This window comes from Saccostrea echinata, unplaced genomic scaffold (genome assembly GCF_033153115.1).
Source record: "Saccostrea echinata isolate AGI-Se365-2 ecotype Australia unplaced genomic scaffold, CSIRO_AGI_Sech_v1 ptg000029l, whole genome shotgun sequence".
Taxonomy (NCBI): Eukaryota; Metazoa; Mollusca; class Bivalvia; order Ostreida; family Ostreidae; genus Saccostrea; species Saccostrea echinata.
The window spans coordinates 6,903,350-6,923,757 of NW_026889778.1; the positions used below are offsets into that span (position 1 = coordinate 6,903,350).

The following is a 20,408-nucleotide window of genomic DNA, read 5'->3' on the forward strand; positions in this document are numbered from 1 at the left end:
TAGTCAAAACAATATGACAATGGTGATGCTTTAGGTTATGTAAAAAACATAAGGTGCTTATCAATACATTGCAAAATATCCCATTTTAAAGTCAAGAGTTGTTTCCCTTTACGCAGTCATGCATAAGCATGCATGTGCTAAAAAAAAAATTGCACTGAATTTAATTAGAATATTTCTCTTATTGAAATATAAAATAATTAAAGTACATTTAATGCATTTGAAATATAAAATAAAGTACAATGCATTGGTGCATGTTAATTGTAAATTGAACTTCATCATGCATCCATTTAGAAACTGTTTAACTAAATTGTTATGAAATAGACACAACAATGAAGGATAAACTTTACAAACTAATATGCTGCATATACACGAATAATCAAATTGATTTGGGCCAATTTTTTTTTTCATAATTCAGTTCAAAATGCAAGATTATTAATTAACTTCATGAAAATCAATTTTTTTTTACATTATTAAGTTACACATTTTTTCCCTCATGTGTCATTTGTTGGTAGTTGATATTTTACTGCATTGTTAATGTTGAAGGAAAGTTAAGCAATCATATTATTATCATTGCTTTCATTGCAATAAATTTGTTTTATTTTCATTATAAGTATCTTGTGTCTCATAGAATGACTCACAGAGTGTCACAAAAAAAAAAGAAAAAGAAAAATACTACACTGCAAGACAATCCATATTGACACTTGCTGCTTTCAAGAAATATGAGATGAGATATAGAGAGGGAATAATTTTTATGCCCTATAATAAAATATTTAGGAGTATATAGAATATGTCTGACTGGCTGTGTCGCCAAAAATTTTAACTTCATAACTTATGAATGGAGGTGGTATGGTTTTCATATTTAAGATGAATATTCATTATAACAAGACCTTTCTTTCATTTATGACCTCATGACCTTGACCTTTAAGTGTGACCTATCTTTAATAAAATTAACCCACCTTGGCTATAACTTCTGAAGGCTGGTGATAGCTAGCTAGGGCTTTCATGATTCACACATGAATTATTTTTACAAGACCTTTCTTTGGGTATCAGCACTTTTGAATTCATGACCTTGACCTTTGAGTTTGACTTACTTTAACCTCAGCCTTAAGCTGCTTAAAGGGGGCTCCAGTCTTCATAAATCTTATATAATAGGAACCACAAATAAAGGGAAATTTCCTTATTATAACTACATGTAAATAACGGAATATAATATACTGGTAGAACTATTAAGGTAAATATATTTCATATACTGGTAGTTGTAATAATTGCTAAAACGAACACAGAATATTACTATTAATAATAATGATTTATCACACTGACAGATACATACTGAAATGTAATGGTATGTTTGTAACCTTACAACAATACCAATGATGTACTAGGTACAGAGAGTGATACAACAGTGCACTGTGTGATTTAACTGATATTGGGAGAAAACATTAAATAAACTGCAAGCAGTATAAATTTATAAATGACTTCTGCTTTGTGATTATGACTGTATATTATGTAAGAACTGAACAAGTTATAAATTATTATTCTTTCCTAGTTTCTCATGAATTAAGAAGAGAATGGCCTGAGATATTAATTAGTAATCAAAACATTGTCTGGCAATGAGTTCTCTGTATCCAAAACCATTGTTGTTACCGTGATTGATCTCATCCACATCTGGGCCGGCTATGATTAGGTCACGTGGGTCAAGGGACACAATATCTTGCCTCAGGATCCCTATGTTATGCAGGACAACACAGGTTATCACATACTGACAGGCTCTTTCTGGGCTTGTTCTAAGGGCAATGGAAAGGCAAGGGAATCTTCTCTTTAGTATGCCGTATGTCTGCTCGATAAGGACTCGTGTTCTACACAGTGCACTGTTGTATCGCTCTCTGTACCTGACATCATTGGTATTGTTGTAAGGCGTCATTAGATATGTCCGACAAGGGTACCCGGAGTCCCCCAAAAGTATACCATTATGCTGACCTGAAAAATCATGAAATTAATATATTAAAAAAAAAATAAATTCAGAATTACTAAAAGGTCTGGAAAGCAAAATGACGAAGATTTCAGTATGATTCAGCAGATGTTGAAAATATTTTAACTACATGTACATATACTAAAACTCAAATTGCGTTTATTGTCTGGCCTTTATGGGCCATATGACTTTATCATTTGAAAAAAAAATACCTTAAATCTACTTTATGTTAGTACATATAATTACTGATAAACATTACAGTTTTTAGCTCACCTGAGCCAAAGGCTCAAGTGAGCTTTTCTGATCAAAATTTGTCCGTTGTCTGTCGTCGTCGTTGACGTTGGCGTCGTCGTTGTTGTAAACTTTTCACATTTTCATCTTCTTCTCCAGAACTACTGGGCCAATTTCAACCAAACTTGCAACAAAGTATCCTTGGGTAAAGGGGATTCAAGTTTGTTCAAATGAAGGGCCGCGCCTTCTTCCAAGGGGAGATAATTAAGAATTCGTGAAAAATTAATGGCATCATTAAAAAATCTTCTTCTCAAGAACCACTGCGCTTGAAAATATGAAACTTATGTGGAAGCATCCTCAGGTAGTGTAGATTCAAGTTTGTTCAAATCATGACCCCCGGGGGTTGGGTGGGGCCACAATGGGCGATCAAAGTTTTACATAGGAATATATAGGAAAAATCTTTAAAAATCTTCTTCTCAAGAACAGCAAAGCCATGATTGGTCATATTTACATGAAGGCATCTTCAGGTAGTGTAGATTCAAGTTTGTTCAAATCATGACCCCCGGGGATCGGGTGGGGCCACAATGGGCGATCAAAGTTTTACATAGGAATATATAGGAAAAATCCTTAAAAATCTTCTTCTCAAGAACAGCAAAGCCATGATTGGTCATATTTATATGGTAGCATCCTCAGATAATGTAGATTCAAGTTTGTTCAAATCATGACCCCCGGGGGTCGGGTGGGGCCACAATGGGCGATCAAAGTTTTACATAGGAATATATATGAATAATCTTTAAAAATCTTCTTCTCAAGAACAGCAAAACCATGATTGGTCATATTTATATGGTAGCATCCTCAGATAGTGTAGATTCAAGTTTGTTCAAATCATGACCCCCGGGGGTCGGATGGGGCCACAATGGGCAATCAAAGTTTTACATAGGAATATATAGGAATAATCTTTAAAAATCTTCTTCTCAAGAACAGCAAAACCATGATTGGTCATATTTATATGGTAGCATCCTCAGATAGTGTAGATTCAAGTTTCTTCAAATCATGACCCCCGGGGGTCGGGTGGGGCCACAATGGGCGATCAAAGTTTTACATAGGAATATATAGGTTAAATCTTTAAAAATCTTCTTCTCAAGAACAGCAAAGCCATGATTGGTCATATTTAAATGGAAGCATCCTCAGATAATGTAGATTCAAATTTGTTCAATTTATGACACCCCCCCCCCTCCCCCCGAACCACTTTTTTATTCAAACTTTTCAACCTTTCAAGACTGAACTGATTTCTGCTTTTTCCTAGCCATAGTGCTCAGGTGAGCGATGTGGCCCCTGGGCCTCTTGTTTTCCTGTTCCTTATTTAGTTTTGTTTTATTTGCCATATTTTTCTTATACTTATTACATATATATCTTCAGGGAGGTATAGGAATATCACAGTTAAGTAATAATATTCCATCAAAATTCAGTTAAAATTAACTGCATGTGATATTATTTACCATTCTCAAACTGCTGACAGAGAACACTTTCTCGGAAAACCCTTGAATCATGACAAGATCCTGGCCACTTGGCAACACAGTTGGTCACCATAAAATTAGCATCACAGGTCATCTGATATATGATCAAATTAAACATTAATTTATTGTTTGTAAATTTAATTTTCATAATACATGCATGTTATTTATCTTTAAAGTCAATGATTGTGATGGATTCACATATAAGCGGATTTATTGCCTACTTTATTTCTAAATTTAAATCATTGAAAGCTTATTTAGCTCTTTTAATGTTTTTTTTTTTAATTTAAAATCATTTTTAATCAAAAAACAATTACCATGACATTTAAAGAATGATATCCTTTTCTATTCACATAATCAGGCTCATTTTCAGTAGGAGTTTGGATGCGGATAAAAGTACCATCAACACATCCCAAGACACCAGGGAACCCTACAATAAATAGATTTCATAGATTAATATTTTCATCAGGCCAATAGCAGCAAATATCATAAGTTTTCAATTTGTTTGTGTGAGTAAATATATATACCTTTTGATGATATCTGATTCCCTTTTTATTTTTAAAATCATACAGAAGTTATAGTTATGAACATATCAAAATAGGATTAATTATTTACTGAACATGATAATAAAGTTATGAAGAGTAGAATAGTAAAGATTTCAAAGTACAATATGACTGATTTTGGAGTTACCCCCCACCCACCCCCCTTTTCTGTCACATATTGTATATATACATGTAATTTAGTAACACTACACACTCACTAAAACACACATATATATAATGATTACAATTGATAATGTTCGAGGGATCCTTATTTTTTTCTTAGATGTAAGAGATACATAAATGCATTTAAAACAGTGACTTGAGATATGGGTCGAAAAGGTAGAACCGAAATGCTTATAGAACGAAACGTGTTTACTGATTCAAGGGGGCGCTGTTGTTTGTTTTCAATGCGAAGGTCTCGAAAACATGTGTAAGTGAAAAGCCATGGATTCTTACCTGCGATAGCATGAAACATTCTCTTTACGTTGGTGGCATCCTGTCCAGAAGGAAAGCGAATAAAACGGCCAGCAACATTCGCTATTGCGGATGCCACCCTGCGGATGCATCGTCCTGCCGTGGCTTTGGAGATGTGGATGGCATCCCCCACAAGTTGATGGAAGGCCCCCGTAGCCACAAACCGGAGGAAAACCAGCAGCTGAATCATCGCTGGAAGGGCCAACGATCTCTTGGTAGGATGGGTTATTCTGTCCTGAATGGTGTCGTAAATAAACATTATCGTAGGGCGGCGAAAACGATATCTCTCGAACAACTCGTCATCTGTTCGGAGGTCCAGTGGATTCAACCGATCCCTGAAAAGCCTGGGACGAGGGAGACGCCGTCTTCGCCGGACAGTATCAACATTTCCCCCTTGAACACGTCTCAAGAAACCAACAACAGCGGCCATTTTGAAAGAACTTAAGATCAATCTCAAAACTTAAGACTGCCCATGAGCAGTCTTAAAATTTAAGACAAAATTCCAATCTTAACTCTAAGTCATTTTTTTGTGATCCACTTTAAGAACAATCTTAAATTTTAAGTACAAATTTTTGGAGTTAAGTCTGACTTAAGACTTAAGACAGTTTCATGATCCCGGAGCCAGGTTAATGTTTTTAAAGCAGGTTAATGTTTATGGAGCAGTGCAGCCATAAGCACTTGTTGAGAAGACGTGCTTCATGATGCATCTTCGGATGCACACTTTCAGACTTGCTTCAGATGCTAGATCTGATTTACATTTTCTTGATGAATGCTCAGGGTATATATTTTGGAACATGTCTCATTTTCATGTTACTATAATCCCTATCTTGAAGAAATATGCACCGATGATGCATTTAGGGTTACACATTACCAGAACTGTAACAGATGCCGGATCTTACATTTTCCGAATGACTGACTGAACTAAAGAAAAGTTTAAGAATTAGTCCATTCATTAACGTTCTTTATCATGGATATGGTTATAGCCATTCCTTTGAATTAACAATCTGTTAGAGAAGGTTCACATATATTTCCATGTGGTCTACATGTAGGGAACGTAGATTACTTTTAAGACTGGATGTTGATGTTGATTTGTACATTTCTACAGGATATGATTTAACACATACATTTGGTATTTACAAATTGCGGATATGATCTAGAAAATCAAATAGTAACTAGAGTTGGTGAAACAACATAAGCATCAAAAGGTAGTTGGGAAGCGCGAGGAATTACATGTAGGTCCTCGCTTGCCTGGATTGTCTCATTTTTGCTGAAAACATAATGCACCTCTTTATGTGCGTAAATACTTTTAAGTTTAAGAATGAATAGAAGACATGCACTCAATGTATTTTAGTTTTTTTTATTATCATTTGGCTATTTATTCATACATTCTGTAAGCACTGTATTAGCAATAATAGTCCACTATCGGCACACCAAGTATGACCTGGTTTCCATTAAAAATTGGAAATGCCCTATTTAAAAAAAATCATTGAAGCGGAAGAAAATGCAAACTTGGTCTATAACCCAAGTTTGAAACATATACCAAAACAAAAATCAGCTCAATATATGCGATTTAAAAAAAAAAAGAAACAAAACAAAACAAAAAAACGCCGACCCCCATCCCCTTTTTTTTTTATTTGTAATATTCCGTCAAAAATCAATGAAGCAGAATTTATACTTGAATTTCAAACTCTGTTTCTCATCAGGATACACTATAAATACCAAAACCAGCTCAATATCTGCAAGCGTTTAGAGAAAAGTGCAAAAAACTAAGTGGAACAGACTGACAGATAGACAGAGAGACGGACGGACAAATATGCGTACAGACGATGAGGAAACTTATAGACCCCTCCGGCTTCACCGGTATGGGACTAATAATTACTATCTTGATAATATATTTTGACTGGTAGTAATACGCCTGGTATTATTAAATACAATGTACATATTGCAGTATGATTCTTTTACATATACTTTAAAAATATAAATAGCTGCATTTTTTAATCGTACCAAATTCCGAAATCTGTTAATTTCAAGATTTTTTTTTAAAATTCAAATTAATGAAATTACGGTAAATTTTGTTAATACTATATTTAGCACAATAACTTTAGTTGATAAAAATGTGTTGCAAGCAGTGTCAAGCACCTGTCAATGACAGTTTAAGTTTATCTATCTCTTGTCTATATATCATTACATTTGCTTTTCTACGTACGGTAAAATGTTAAATGTTGATTATTCAGCCTAAGTATAAACTGTCGATTAATTCATTTTTTGAAAATTCCTGTCTTTATTATTCATATACGTTTTATATGTTACATTCATCCTCTTTGAAAGAAGAGTTACAATTAAAACACGAGAAAAATTTTGCACTTTAAAATGCATTCAAATAAAAATATTTACATTTCCAAGTATTTTTCCTTAAGATTCTTTGCAAATTAAAAGATTGTTCATTTTCTCATGAACTACCATGAGATGAGCATGAATATCTCTATTGTTACGTCATAATACCGTACTTGACGTCAAAACTATAGTGCAAAAATTGTGAAGTCAGATTATGCCCTCACATGACAAAATATATTTATTTCTAGGATGACAAGAGCTTTTTTAAAAAGTTTTTTCTTCACTGAAAAATGTTTGACAAACAAAAACATGGAGGGGTTGTTCAAACTAAAAAAAGACGAAAAAAAAACTTTCTTATTTATTTCCAAGATCGTTCAGCCCCCCTCCCAGCACACATTTACACATACCAAACAGAAATCATATATTTGTCCCTTTAAATTTCTTTCAAAACACTGGACTGAAAATTCTGGTTAATAAAAATTTCAAATTATTCCGAAATTGAAATTATTTGTCTTTGTCAAGCAGTTCAAGGGCAGCTGAGGTGGACTGAACATGAAATTCAAACTAGAATTTCAATCCAATGTATTCTCAGACGTCCGTGTCGATTTGTACCCTCCCATTTCATTGTCAATCATTAAATGTTTTGATTGTAACACATAGAAATGACGTAAGCTGCATATTTCCAATTTTGCCAGTTAATGTTTTGCGGCCTTACAGTTGTGATGTACTCCCACACGATACAATTGTGATATACTTCGACACGATAAAGGTGTGATGTACTCTAACACGATACAGGTGTGATATACTACGACACGATACAGGTGTGATGTTTTACGACACGATACAGTTGTGATGTACTCCCACACGATTCAGGTGGGATGTACTACGACACGATACAGGTGTTATGTACTCACCACAAAAAAACAGATATGATGTACTCGGATTTTTTTCTATCAGAGCAATCTTTAAATAAAAAGTCAGAGTATTTTAATAGTACAATAAATAATGTTTGTGTAACATATGGCGTATATATGTTTGAAATAACATTTTTAAAATAGTACCTTACATCACATGTATATTGGTCAGTGTTCAAAATACTGTTGTTTTTATTATGATACATATTTCGACATCCCTCCCTTCCTCTCCATCCCTCTTTCTCTCTTTTGTATGGTACACACTATCTGTCACGTAAGTAAGGCTATCATCTCTCTCTCTCTCTCTCTTTCCTTTGTATGGTACACACAGTACCTGTCACGCACCTAAAGTTCCCGTCTCTCCCTTCCTCTCTCTCTCTCCCTCCCTCTTTCCTTTGTATGGTACACACTATCTGTCACATACCCAAGGTTCCCATCTCCCTCTCTCTCTCTCCTTTGTAGGGTACACTTTATCTGTCACGTACCTAACGTTCCCATCTCTCTCTCTTCTCCCTCCCTCCCTCCCTCCCCCTCTCTCTCTCTCTCTCTCTCTCTCTCTCTCTCTCTCCTTTGTAGGGTACACACTGTCACGTACCCAAGGTTCCCATCTCTCTCTCCTCTCCCTCCCTCTCTCTCTTTCCTTTGTAGGGTACACACTATCTGTCACGTACCTAAGGTTCCCATCTCTCTCTCTTCGCCCTCCCTCTCTCTCCTTTGTGTGGTACACACTATCGGTCACGTAGCTAAGGTTCCTCTCTCTCTCTCTCTCTCTCTCTCTCTCTCTCTCTTTCCTTTGTAGGTACACACTACCTGTTACATACCTAGGGTTCCCGTGGCAGGTCCCGCCAGAAAGAGTTTATACTTCTCTGTTTCATTGGAAATGGAGAAGCGATCATACATCTCGTACAGTCTGGTACCATTCTCTAGTTTGATAGAAACATAGAGGGATGAGGCCGCTCTCTTTGTTAATTGATGGATCACGTCATTTCCTGTTTTAAGGTAGATTCGAAATCAATCAATTGTTATAATGCAAAGACATTAAAAAAATAATTATACGTTAAGAGAGTATCATAAAACATTGCTAAGTGAAATATTAAAAAATATTAAAAATAAAATATATTAAATATTTAAAAACATTTTAAAAATCCATGCTTGGTAATTCTAATATACATACAATTTTGGTAGTTATTGTCGTTTTGGAAAACTGAATATAGTCAGTTAAAAAAAAATAACTTCTTTACTTCCTTAATCCCTTGCAGCTTTTAAATTTAATATTCTTTAAATCATTTTTAATTTACGAGAACTTAATTGTCCCGAGACAATCTGCTTGCGAAAAGTTCTTGCGTATTTTTAAGGAATTATATAACACAAGTCACAATTTTATCTCGCTTTTAAATACCAAATACTTATCTCTCGAAAATAAGTTGTTGCAAAAATTTGGTGAACTACAGAATTTTATTTAAGATTTTAATAACACACAGTCAACAAATGTTGCAAAATACATATTAATACATACTTTAAAACTAGTCTAAAAACCTGGGACCCGTTTTACAAAAGAACTTACGACTAAAACCAAAACTTTAGTTGATTTAAAATTGTGCAAAATTAAACATTCTGCTTAAAATTGCTAGCGTAAAAATATATTTCAACATTCCTTTTAAAAAAATTAAAAAAAACATTTTCAATTAATGTAAATTAGAAAGTATTAAGCAAATCTTTAATTCGCTACTATTTTGGAGTCTTTCTTTAAATATTATTCTTCCAAATTCTGAACTGGATCAAAGATTTATATTTACCGATCCAGAGGTCCTTTTCCGGTTCACCAAAACCATTCTTGTAGTCTGCCCAATTCCTGTCAAAGCTCGGGGATCCGTATTTTCTCATTTGAAATGCCTTGAAAAGATACATATTAGTTGACTTATTATGTAGATATATACCTGTATTTGATCTCAATCAAATTACAGGTATATACTATATACCCATACCCTAAAGAACATCAAATCTCAATCAAATTACAAGGGTATTGTATACAGAAATTGTAAAGCTGTATTGATAAACTACATACCGTCCATCCTCCGCCCATTGTCTCCAAATCACAGTACACTCTTACAGGGAGGGAGCTGGTACCATAGGGATAGATGTCGTACACACCTGTATAATTGTGACCATTATCAAGGAGGTCCTTACAATCTACAGGTAAAACTGAAACAGAAAAAAAAGCGAGAATTGTATTTTCAACACGGCATTTTAAATGACAAGATAAAGACATACAAACACGTGCAGAGATATATAAGGTTATTAAGGATGGAAAACACAGTACTTGCAAGCTTAATCGGAAATAATTGTAAGCTTAATCAGAAACTATTGTAAGCTTAACCAGAAATAATTGTAAGCTTCATCGGAAATAATTGTAATAATTGGAATGTGATCTTAAATGAAATTAACACTCTAACGCAAACATTTATTTTATAGATCTAAATTGGATTATGGTTGTATAATTTTTTTTAATTTATTTTTATTCAAATACATTGTATTGTCAATGACTAATGAACTCGATTTTTATTGGTAATATTTAAATGATTATTTAAGAAGAAAAATTTTCTTGATCACAGGATGCTTTTAAACATTGAAACAAAAGCTATTGTTAAACCTTTAAGAACGTTCTTTTTAAAAGTCTGTAAAACATTTGAAATGTTTAACTGAGCAGTCCTAAAATGACGTAATAGTAAAAGGTGTAATAAAACATTTATTGACCCTTCTCTGGCAAAATATATTTTGCCGAACCCATCGACTTCAAATAGTTTATAAATGTATAGTGCTACTTATAAGTAAACATAATTATTGCCAATTTTCCATGATGTTTTGTACATATAATTGAAAATTATAACTCACTTCATAGCTCTAATTGGCGACTAATTTAGTTGAAATGGCACATAAAATTTCCAACTGGTGCTTAAAATCTTCCATAACTCACAAGTTTAGTAACCCTTTTAAACTGTGGTGGATCGTGGATTGGGAATAGATATGTCTTGTGTTTCCCTTGTCACTTACCCCCTTTTTTTTTTTTTTTTTTTTTTTTTTTTTTTTTTTTTTTTTTTTTTTTTTTGCCGTCAGACTCTTTTTTTCAGTTACCGGAAATTTCGCGTCGCTTTGTAGCACACAGGGTTCAGAAAGACGAGATAAGACAATATGCTTAGCTTCCATAGGTAATTATTAAGTTTTTAAAAATCGATAATTATCAAACATAGCAAATTGAAAGGATACTGTAGTCAGTTGTTTGACAATTAACGTCTCACTCATTAGAATTATATCAAGGAACCGTATTAGATTGATTTATTGTATGTCGTTTTACATCCCATTTGAACATTTTCACTCATATAGAGACATCACCATATACCGGTGAAGGGCTTCTAAACCTGTACTCGGCACTCAGGGCAATAGAGCAGTCAGGGATATTTATCGTGCCAACGCCTGCCGTGACACGGGGCCTCGGTTTTTAAAGTCTCATCCGAAGGATCCGAATCGTATTAGAATGTTAAAAGTTATTCTTTTCTTCCGTTTTCACCAAATTAATTATAAAAGAAAAAGGAAGACTACATGACCAATATTAAAAATATTTAATATGTTATGGTTCCAGCAGACAAGGCCACTTGTAACAATATCATCTTTGTTTATCAGGAACATTATTAATAATGTATTTTAGAAGAACTTGGTTTTAATTTTACATCTGGAAAACCAACTTATACTCAAGTTTTCTATCTAAATATGAGATTATTCAAAATAACAGTTCAGTGTTGAAAACATTAGCGAGTTCGATCAATCCTAACTATACTGGTTTTCTAAACTTAAAAAATCCTTTTAAAGAAAGATGCATTGCTACATGTTTGTCCAGCAACTGCTGTATCAGGCTCCTGTCATTACTCCTAACAAAACTTTTTTCCTACCAAAGAGTGCAGATAATAGATACATCTATCGTGGATTTCCCCTATCTTTTTTTTTTTTATTTTCTTCAGTTTGTTTACATAGCTACTTCCAAGCAACCAATCAAATGATCGTTATTATTTCTCTGATGTAAAATTAAGTAAGTATTGCATGTTTTTTTTCAATACACATGCGGTATTTTATATCATTTATTATATCAATTTTATCATTTATTTGATAAAATATCCTAGTTTTTTTTTAAAATTTCAATTGTATGTTTTTTTTTCAATACACATGCGGTATTTTATATCATTTATTATATCAATTTTATCATTTATTTGATAAAATATCCTAGTTTTTTTTTTTTTAATTTCAATTGTTATAGAATAAATGATGTAAAAAGCTTGTGCTATCATTACTTTTAATTTCACATCATACAAAATAGTATTGGTATCTAAGTCTAGATTAAAGGAATATTTTTGTACTTTTCTAGGAAGCAGATGTGAACATTTAAAAAAACCGTCTCGAACATTTCGAAGGAACTTGAATCGTATTGAGATGCCTGAAGTGGGAATTGTTCCATGAAAAGAAAAAAAAATCCAATTTCAAGCTTCATTTTGAGCCCTTTTAAACATTAAACTATAATATTTAAAGTTATCGTTCCTGGTTTAGGAGCGGATATTCCTAATATCAAGTTTATTTCAAATTTGGAATTTCTACTGGCTCAAAATTGTACAAGGGCAGAAATCTTTAAAAATTATATTATTAATATCAATAATAATCTAATAATAATATTTATTATTAATATCAATAATAATATTAACAATAATCTCCCCTTTCAGCATTTACTCTTTTTTTGAAAAAGAGACATATTAAGTAACATAATGACATTTTTGCTCACACTCTCTCACAAATTCACACTTCCCCTTCTGACTTTGAACAAGAATGAAATAAAAGAAAATTATTCAGCATTGACTCTTGTTTATCCTTCAATAATGTAATTTCTATATAGTATATTTTCAGAATATTATTATTCAATGCTAAGGTCAACAAAATGCATATATAGACAAAATGTATGGAAAAAAAAAAAAAAAAAAAAAAAAAAAAAAAAAATATATATATATATATATATATATATATATATATATATATATATATATATATATATATATATATATATATATATATATATATATATATATATATAATAATAATAATAATAATAATAATAATAATAATAAAAACAATTAGATCGAAATCAGAATAATAAATAAATTAGTAACATAAAATATAATGTCATTTAGAATTAATAGGGGGAGAATGCTAAATATGAGACAAGATACAGTATGACAAGGTATTGTTTTTGATATTACTGAGGAAAATGTTTTTTGATCTTCGATCTTATACAAGTGCAACAATAGTACAATAATAATGCAATAATAGATTAGTGCAATGATAGCAAATGATCCCTTTCTAGTGCTTTTAGTGATTTATTTTAAAAAAAAAAATATGGAAAAGTAATACATACGATAATGAAAAAAATATTTCCAGCCTGCCTCCTCAGACACCAAAGAAGTGTTGAGATTCCTGTGGAGCCGGCACTTCTTCAATCCATCATTATATCCAAAGACTCCACAATCTTTACGACACTTCTCTGCGCAGTCTTTAAACGATATAGAATACTCTCCTAAAAGTTCGTGGTCCGACTTTTTATTATCAAAGTACAGGTTTCTGGCATATCTCCGAGAAAACATGGTCGCCTGAGACATTGTAAAATAGGCAGCAATTAAAAAGACAGTCCAAAGATTGCTCATATTGTTCTTTCTGTAATATACTAACAATAGGGATCCTGTAAAGAAATTGCAAGTTTATCCTCAAGCTAGCAGCTATAAATATGAAAACCTCAATGTATTTCGAAAAAGTGATTGGCTGGTTGTTACGTAGTCTATATCTTACTATCCTGATAGATCGATTTTTTAATGAAAATGACTGAACCCTCAAAATTATGTCTGATACTGAGATATTAAAATGATGCACTGAACCGATTTTGTATGATATCTGATATAGATTTAAATTTTAAAAAGGTATTTTGAATAAATTTTGTATGGTATCTAATATAGAGCAAAATGTTAAAATTGTATATTGTATATATTTTGTATGATATATAATGCTGAGCTAAATGTTAAATAGTATATTTAGTACGTTTTATATGACGCAGTTAATATAAGTTATATTCTTAATCACAAAAGGGTAAACTCTTGTATTCCACTATATATCAAATTGAAGTCCACACCTTTCATTTCTTGCAAATATACATCGAATATTGCTTCCAATGTTTTTAATTACAAAAAAAAAAACAAAAAACAAAAAAACAAAAAAACAAAAAACAAAAAAAAAAAAACAACAACAAAAAACAAAAACTCTACAGTGCCTAGATATCAAAAATCTGAAACATAGTCCTCCAAGGTGTTCATGTTCTTCTTCACCCTACAACTATAATCCTGTCTGCCAAGCCATCACTAGAGACTTATAGGATTTGTCCCATGTTTTTTAAAAAAAATACGTAATTTTATGAAAAATATTACCTACAACCTTGTTTATTAAGATACTAAATAAAATTAAGGTTGTTGTAAGCATATTTAAGAGAAATTTAGAGTTGAAATTCAAATACGGCGATACGCATATTTCAATCGGATTACGGAGCCATACTGCTGTGACGTCAAATGCGACAATTTAGTGATAGAGAGATGAGAAACTGCATACTTTTAAAGTTACAAAATGAGTCAAAATCATGTGTTTCTTTTAAGATATCTGTATCATAAAGCGAAAGATTAATGAAAATTATGAGTATAGCGAAGATATGACAACTAAACTTGTACTGCAAAGCAAGAAAAGACTGCACACTATAAGAGCCGGAAAAACGAAGGTTGTATCTACCGGAGCATGCAAAAGTGAGAAATATGTTTAAATAATCTTCTTTTTTTTTTCTTGGTCTACCAACATTCATGTTTTGGTACTTGAGACCATGGTAACTTCAACTTTTCTGCTCACGCGTACAATAATGAGGGAAAAGTAAATCAATGTTTTCGTGTTGGGCCATACAGAAATTATTTTTTTCTCCATAAAAACAAATTTTTAGGTTCCCAAACCTGTAATTTTCTGAAACCTTATACTTTCAGGAATTGAACAAAATTTGCACGGGTCATGCAAAAATTCTACGCACAGCGTTTGTCAATTTTCCCGTTTGTGCGTCACAGTGTCGCTTTAACAAACGAAGTTCTCAACGACAAATGCAGGATAATAAAAAAAATTCTGAAAAAAATCTTGCATGCTTTTCAATTACTATAGAAGTATGAACTTGTTTCAATTTAAGTATAAAATTTATTAAAAAAAATGAATTTATGATGACAAATTATATAATTATATTGTGCAGGCAAGTTTCTTCGTCTTCGCCTTGTCTCCCTCGCTAACAGGTTAATTTACCGTGATTACAGATTTTTCAGATTTTTTCTTGCAGACAGTTCAAACATATAATGTTGAATATTCAACTTCATACAGACAAATTCAGTGATTTTGTCGACCATAACGCAGAAAAACCAGTTTTTATCGCGTGCAATTTAGTAAAATTAACGTATTCAGCCGATCAGCCATTTAATTACCGCGGTATTTATTTCCCCATGATCACAGTTTATAAATTTCGAGTTTTTACTGCGTAAATACCGCGGTAATTAAACATTATTGATTAAAATAAAAACTCCTCCGTTAAAAATCCAAGTTAATTAGCGATCACGTGACCATGATACGTCATAGGCGACAATAACTGAGCAAGCTTGATGATTCGTGACATGGTCTCTTATATGTTACTATATTTAAAGGACTTGTCCCATGTTTCTCATGTCACGAATCATCAAGCTTGCTCAGTGTAATTGATGGAAAATATAAAATTGAAAATGTTTTGGGATTTTTGCATTATTAAACTTCTTTATCAGTTTTATCATTTCTGGTAAAATTCTATAATGATTAGCCAAATCGTTTTTAAGGTAACCATATATCAAAGTAAGTAAAATACACGCTTTAGAAAGATTCAAATTCAGTCAATTTGCATTACTTTTGCATAGTACAACAAATAAAAAATCAACAAATATTCATAAAACTGATTAAAACTATTTAAAAAAAAAAACATTTTTTTTTCATTTTGTCTGCATGTGAACAAAAACTTTTTAATTTCTATTAGTTTTTCTACATGCACTCAGCCTATTTTTGACCCTGTTTCAGTGACTGAATTCTCAAATCTACAACAAGAAAATAAATATCTGATGCTATTCTCAAAAAGATGAACATAATTACCGTTTATATCAAAATTAAAATTGAGAAGTATTCTTAAGTGGGCTTAAATTGAAAGGATTTTTTATCATACTGATGGGTACTTTTCGCATCTTTTATTGTCATGTATTACCTCCTTTGGAAGCTCTTCTGTGAAAGAAACAAAAAATGTCGGCAACCTTTGGATGTTCTGGAGCACTTACTCAAAGAAAACTCATCTTGTTTCAAGAGGAAAAAAGATTCATAAGCTTGGAATCTTGTCAACAATAAAAACCTTAGGACAAATCAGGTAATACAATTTTAAAAAATACATATATTTATTTCTAAAATCAATCGTTTTCTTCCTTATCCGAATTTTCTCCATTCATCTGTTTACAGTAAACTGGTAACTAAATGCAAATAAAATCCAACTGAATTAGTTTCCTTTGTATATTATCCAAAAATCGCCAAACACATTACTTCAATTTATAAATATTTTTCCTTTTCGCAGAAGTTACAGAAACTGTAGGAATTATATTCATTTCTTATTTGATGCAAATAAATTAATAACACGAATAATGCAGTCAAGACAATCAAGACTGACATCTATCGAACAGGTTTTCTCTACATTATTTTGTTATTATAATGCCTAATATATATATGTACATGTTATTATCACAGATATTTTTATCATTATTTAAATTTATATAACAGTTCTAAATGTTCTTAAAATGAAACATTATTTTTTATAAATACATTTAAAACATTGAAATTCAGGTTGGGGATCAAACATTATTTTTTGCGGTGGATGAGTGGGGGTGGATGGAGTTGGGATGGGGTGTTCCACATTAACTTTAACAGATATCAAACATGAAAAGTTTGACATGCAAGAATAAAAAATTAAAAAAAAATCCCTGAAAAACCTTTTCGATTTCAGGAGGGGGGGGGGGGTGGGGTATGAAAAGATACTTTCTTAAATCAATTCCTTCAGATATATAACTATGCTTACCAATATAAGAGGGATCCTTGTTTCTGCGGCAAAAATCCCTGTGAAACCTTTTTAATATCAGGATTTTGTGTGTGTGTGGGTGGGTGGGTGGGGGTGGGGGGTTATGAAAAGATACTTTCTCAAGTCAATTTCTTCAGATATATTACTATGCTTAGCAATATAAGAGGGATCCTTGTTTCCGCGGCAAAGGTCATTTTACTGTTGCTTTTACTCTGAAAGTCTGTAGATCAGATTTGCACATGGAAATTGCATATTGCAATACATTAATTAATTTTGCAAGATTACAGTGTCAAACTGATTTGTTTTCAGATAAAAGATAATGCTTGAATGTATTAATGTATTTCTATATTTCTTTCCTTTTCTACTCTACAAAAGCCAAGAAAACTCTTGTTAGCTGCAGAACTTCATGTAATTATACAGGGTAGCTCTACAGATGCTCTACATTCTACAGATTTAACAGAAGACTAAAATATGCTGCTAGCATCTAGAAAAAAGACATTTTAGCCTTTTGCAGTTATGCACTGGTATTAGCAGTCATTTATTTTTAAATATAAAGACCTATTAAATCAGAGCAGAAATATACATATAAATAATTATTTATTCATTTGTTCTTTATGTCTCTGATCAGAAGAAAAGAAATACTGTAAATTTTTTTTTTTTAATTTTGAGGGGTCAACTTTTTCAAAAGTTGAGAAAAAAATATTTAATTTCATGGTTGACGAAGTGTGGCATTGTTAAAATTTATAAACCTCCATAAAAAATAATGATTCCACAGTACAACACTGCATCACAATGTACATTCCCGTGCATGTAAAACCTTCCAATAGTGATCACTGAATTTTAATTCCCTCTGTCCATTAAAAAATATGTTGCTTAAATGTATTTTATTTCCTCCAATATTTCTCAATTTTCAAGTTAAATGGATGTCTCATAACATTTTGACATTCACAGAAATGTCAGTATAATATTTTCAAGTTCGAACCTAATTATAATTTTTTTTATACTTTCATAGAGAGAATGAAGATTTTATCTATTGAAATCACTATAAGTGTTATTACGCACAGATGGATCTTAAGATAATGTAAGTATACTATCATGTATAATAATTATTGTTTTTTTCATTTGCACCTTTAAGCTCACCTGAGCTTTAAGCTCAAGTGGTTACATTTGTTCAGTGTTCGTCTGTCTGTCAAATTGTAAATTAAACCTTTCGACTTCCTCTCCAGAAACACTTTGCCAATTTCAACTAAACGTGTTACATAGCATCACTGGGTAAAGGAAATCCAATTTATTCATAGAACGGCCACGCCGTCTTTCAAGAGGTAGAAAACCTAATGAAAATTTAGTGGCATCTTTTAAAAAAAACCCAGAACCACTTGGCCAGATAAGTTGAAACTTATGTGAAATTTTCATTATATAGTGTAGATCCAATTCTGTCCAAATCTTTACCTTTTTAATGTGGGATGGGGCCAAAAAGGGCATTCAAAGTCCTACATAGGGATATATCGGAAAAAATCTTTAAAAATCTTCTCTAAAACAGCATGACCTTGATTAGTCATATTGATTATGATATGGAAGCATCCTCAGGCAGATTTAAATTGGTTCAAATCACGTTTCTTGAAATATATCATGTGAAGCGCCCTAATTCATGTCCTTATGAATTCTCAACAGTTGAATTCATTGCTTAAATGAACTCATTGTATCCTAGTGTGCCAATAACAAGCAAATTATAAATGGTGTACAATATATTTCATGCGAAAATCAAAATTTTCAAGTCTTGTAGATACAAGCTGGGTTGAGTGGGGCTAAAATATGGAAGCAAATTTTACATTGTACAGAACGGCTACATAAGTCATATGCTATCCAGCATATGCATTTGTTGTGAGTGGATTCAAGTATGCATAAGTCATGGTCTCTTGAGGCTAGGGCACAGCCCCAGTAAGAACATGAATGTTTCATGGGAATATAGATTGGAATGTTTTTCAAAAACTCTTAAAAATAATAGCAGTGCAGGTGGCTCAGGTGAGCAGTGTGGCCTATGAAACTCTTCTTATTCATTTTTTTCTTTTAATTCATAAATTGCTAATTTGAATCCAAGGTAATATTTTGATTTTACTCAGATTAAAGAAAAAAACTATCCTTTGAGATTGTCAATTTTTCTCCATTTAAGGAAATGTAGTTAAGGCAACTTTGTTTAATATAGTTTTTATTTTTTAAGTTTTTACACAGCAGTCAGATTCTCATGAGAGACTGTGATTGCCAGGGAGTCAAGTCATAGACATGACTGAGACAAGTGAGATGACAGAAGACACCAGCTTTATGGGTCTCTCTGATTATATTCCAAAAAGTACAGTTTGAGATGACTTCTTTGAATGCTGTGACATGGGCATAGCCCTATCAAGAAACAGAGGAAAATTAAATGGATTGAAGCTTTCATTGAATGAGGAATGACTAGTCAATGAAAAAAAGAGAAATATTGAATTTAAGACAAATTATGTAAAGGTCCAACCTAAAAAGAAGAAAACAATTCTTATAAATAAATTGATCATGCTTTTGTTTGAATTCTCATAGATAGTTCACTGGATTGTTACTTACAGTTTTTGATAATTTAAGGATTACGAAATGTCTGTTCAGCTCTGTTCTATGGACATCATATGGTTGCTATACACAGATAAAGCTTAAATATGTTGTTTTCTGTATATAAATACATATTCTCCTTTATTCATTGGTAATGTTTTGAAAATACATTGGTTACTATGCAGAAAAATAGGTTGCTAAGGGCATAGTAAATAATTATTTCACCATTATATCACTTTATTTATTGATGATGCAAGGGTATATTAGCAAAAATACATGAAATAGTATCAATGTACTAGAAATTGAAGGATTTCCCTTAAAGATTGATGTGTGTTTTTAACATTTACTTGGCGTAAAAAAAATTAGAATTTAACCTTTTTTCCACAAAGAAGGATAGAAATGCTTCACAATTTTATATGTCATTCTTCTTGATCAGACTGTGTTTTGAATGATTCAATTTCAATTAAATGCACGACTTGTGGCAGCCTTTTTAATTCATAGATTATTTGTTTGAATTCTCATTAACTAGTCTATCGGCATGTCTCCAATAGTTTTTTTTTATGATTCATAAATAACAAAATGTCTGTTCAACTCTGTTGCTATGGATATCATTTGGTTGCT

At 32.1% G+C, this 20,408-nt stretch overlaps 2 protein-coding genes across 2 annotated transcripts; both read right to left on the reverse strand.

Moving 5' to 3' along the window:
- Positions 1-978: 978 nt before the first annotated feature.
- LOC133194417 (putative nuclease HARBI1) lies at positions 979-5,160 on the reverse strand. The gene is made up of 4 exons (XM_061330378.1): positions 4,713-5,160; positions 4,032-4,144; positions 3,700-3,811; positions 979-1,977 (listed from the first exon to the last, which is right to left on the reverse strand). Exons 1-4 carry the CDS (start codon positions 5,158-5,160, stop codon positions 1,586-1,588), a joined length of 1,065 nt encoding a protein of 354 aa, XP_061186362.1. The 3' UTR covers positions 979-1,585.
- Positions 5,161-8,791: 3,631 nt separating this feature from the next.
- LOC133194901 (ryncolin-1-like) lies at positions 8,792-13,668 on the reverse strand. Its single transcript, XM_061330802.1, has 4 exons — positions 13,428-13,668; positions 10,044-10,180; positions 9,775-9,871; positions 8,792-8,967 (listed from the first exon to the last, which is right to left on the reverse strand). Exons 1-4 carry the CDS (start codon positions 13,666-13,668, stop codon positions 8,792-8,794), a joined length of 651 nt encoding a protein of 216 aa, XP_061186786.1.
- Positions 13,669-20,408: the final 6,740 nt, after the last annotated feature.

What these genes read in the sequence shown, in the direction of transcription:
- LOC133194901 (XM_061330802.1), bottom strand. Translation starts at nt 13,668, where the DNA reads ATGTCTCAGGCGACCATGTTTTCTCGGAGATATGCCAGAAACCTGTAC. An exon ending in CAATGGGCGGAGGATGGACG is followed by an intron (nt 9,872 to 10,043) that starts GTATGTAGTTTA and finishes TATCTTTTCAAG; the next exon opens with GCATTTCAAATGAGAAAATA. An exon ending in GGAAAAGGACCTCTGGATCG is followed by an intron (nt 8,968 to 9,774) that starts GTAAATATAAAT and finishes ACCTTAAAACAG; the next exon opens with GAAATGACGTGATCCATCAA.
- LOC133194417 (XM_061330378.1), bottom strand. Translation starts at nt 5,160, where the DNA reads ATGGCCGCTGTTGTTGGTTTCTTGAGACGTGTTCAAGGGGGAAATGTT. An exon ending in AATGTTTCATGCTATCGCAG is followed by an intron (nt 4,145 to 4,712) that starts GTAAGAATCCAT and finishes TATTTATTGTAG; the next exon opens with GGTTCCCTGGTGTCTTGGGA. An exon ending in CTGTCAGCAGTTTGAGAATG is followed by an intron (nt 1,978 to 3,699) that starts GTAAATAATATC and finishes ATGATTTTTCAG; the next exon opens with GTCAGCATAATGGTATACTT.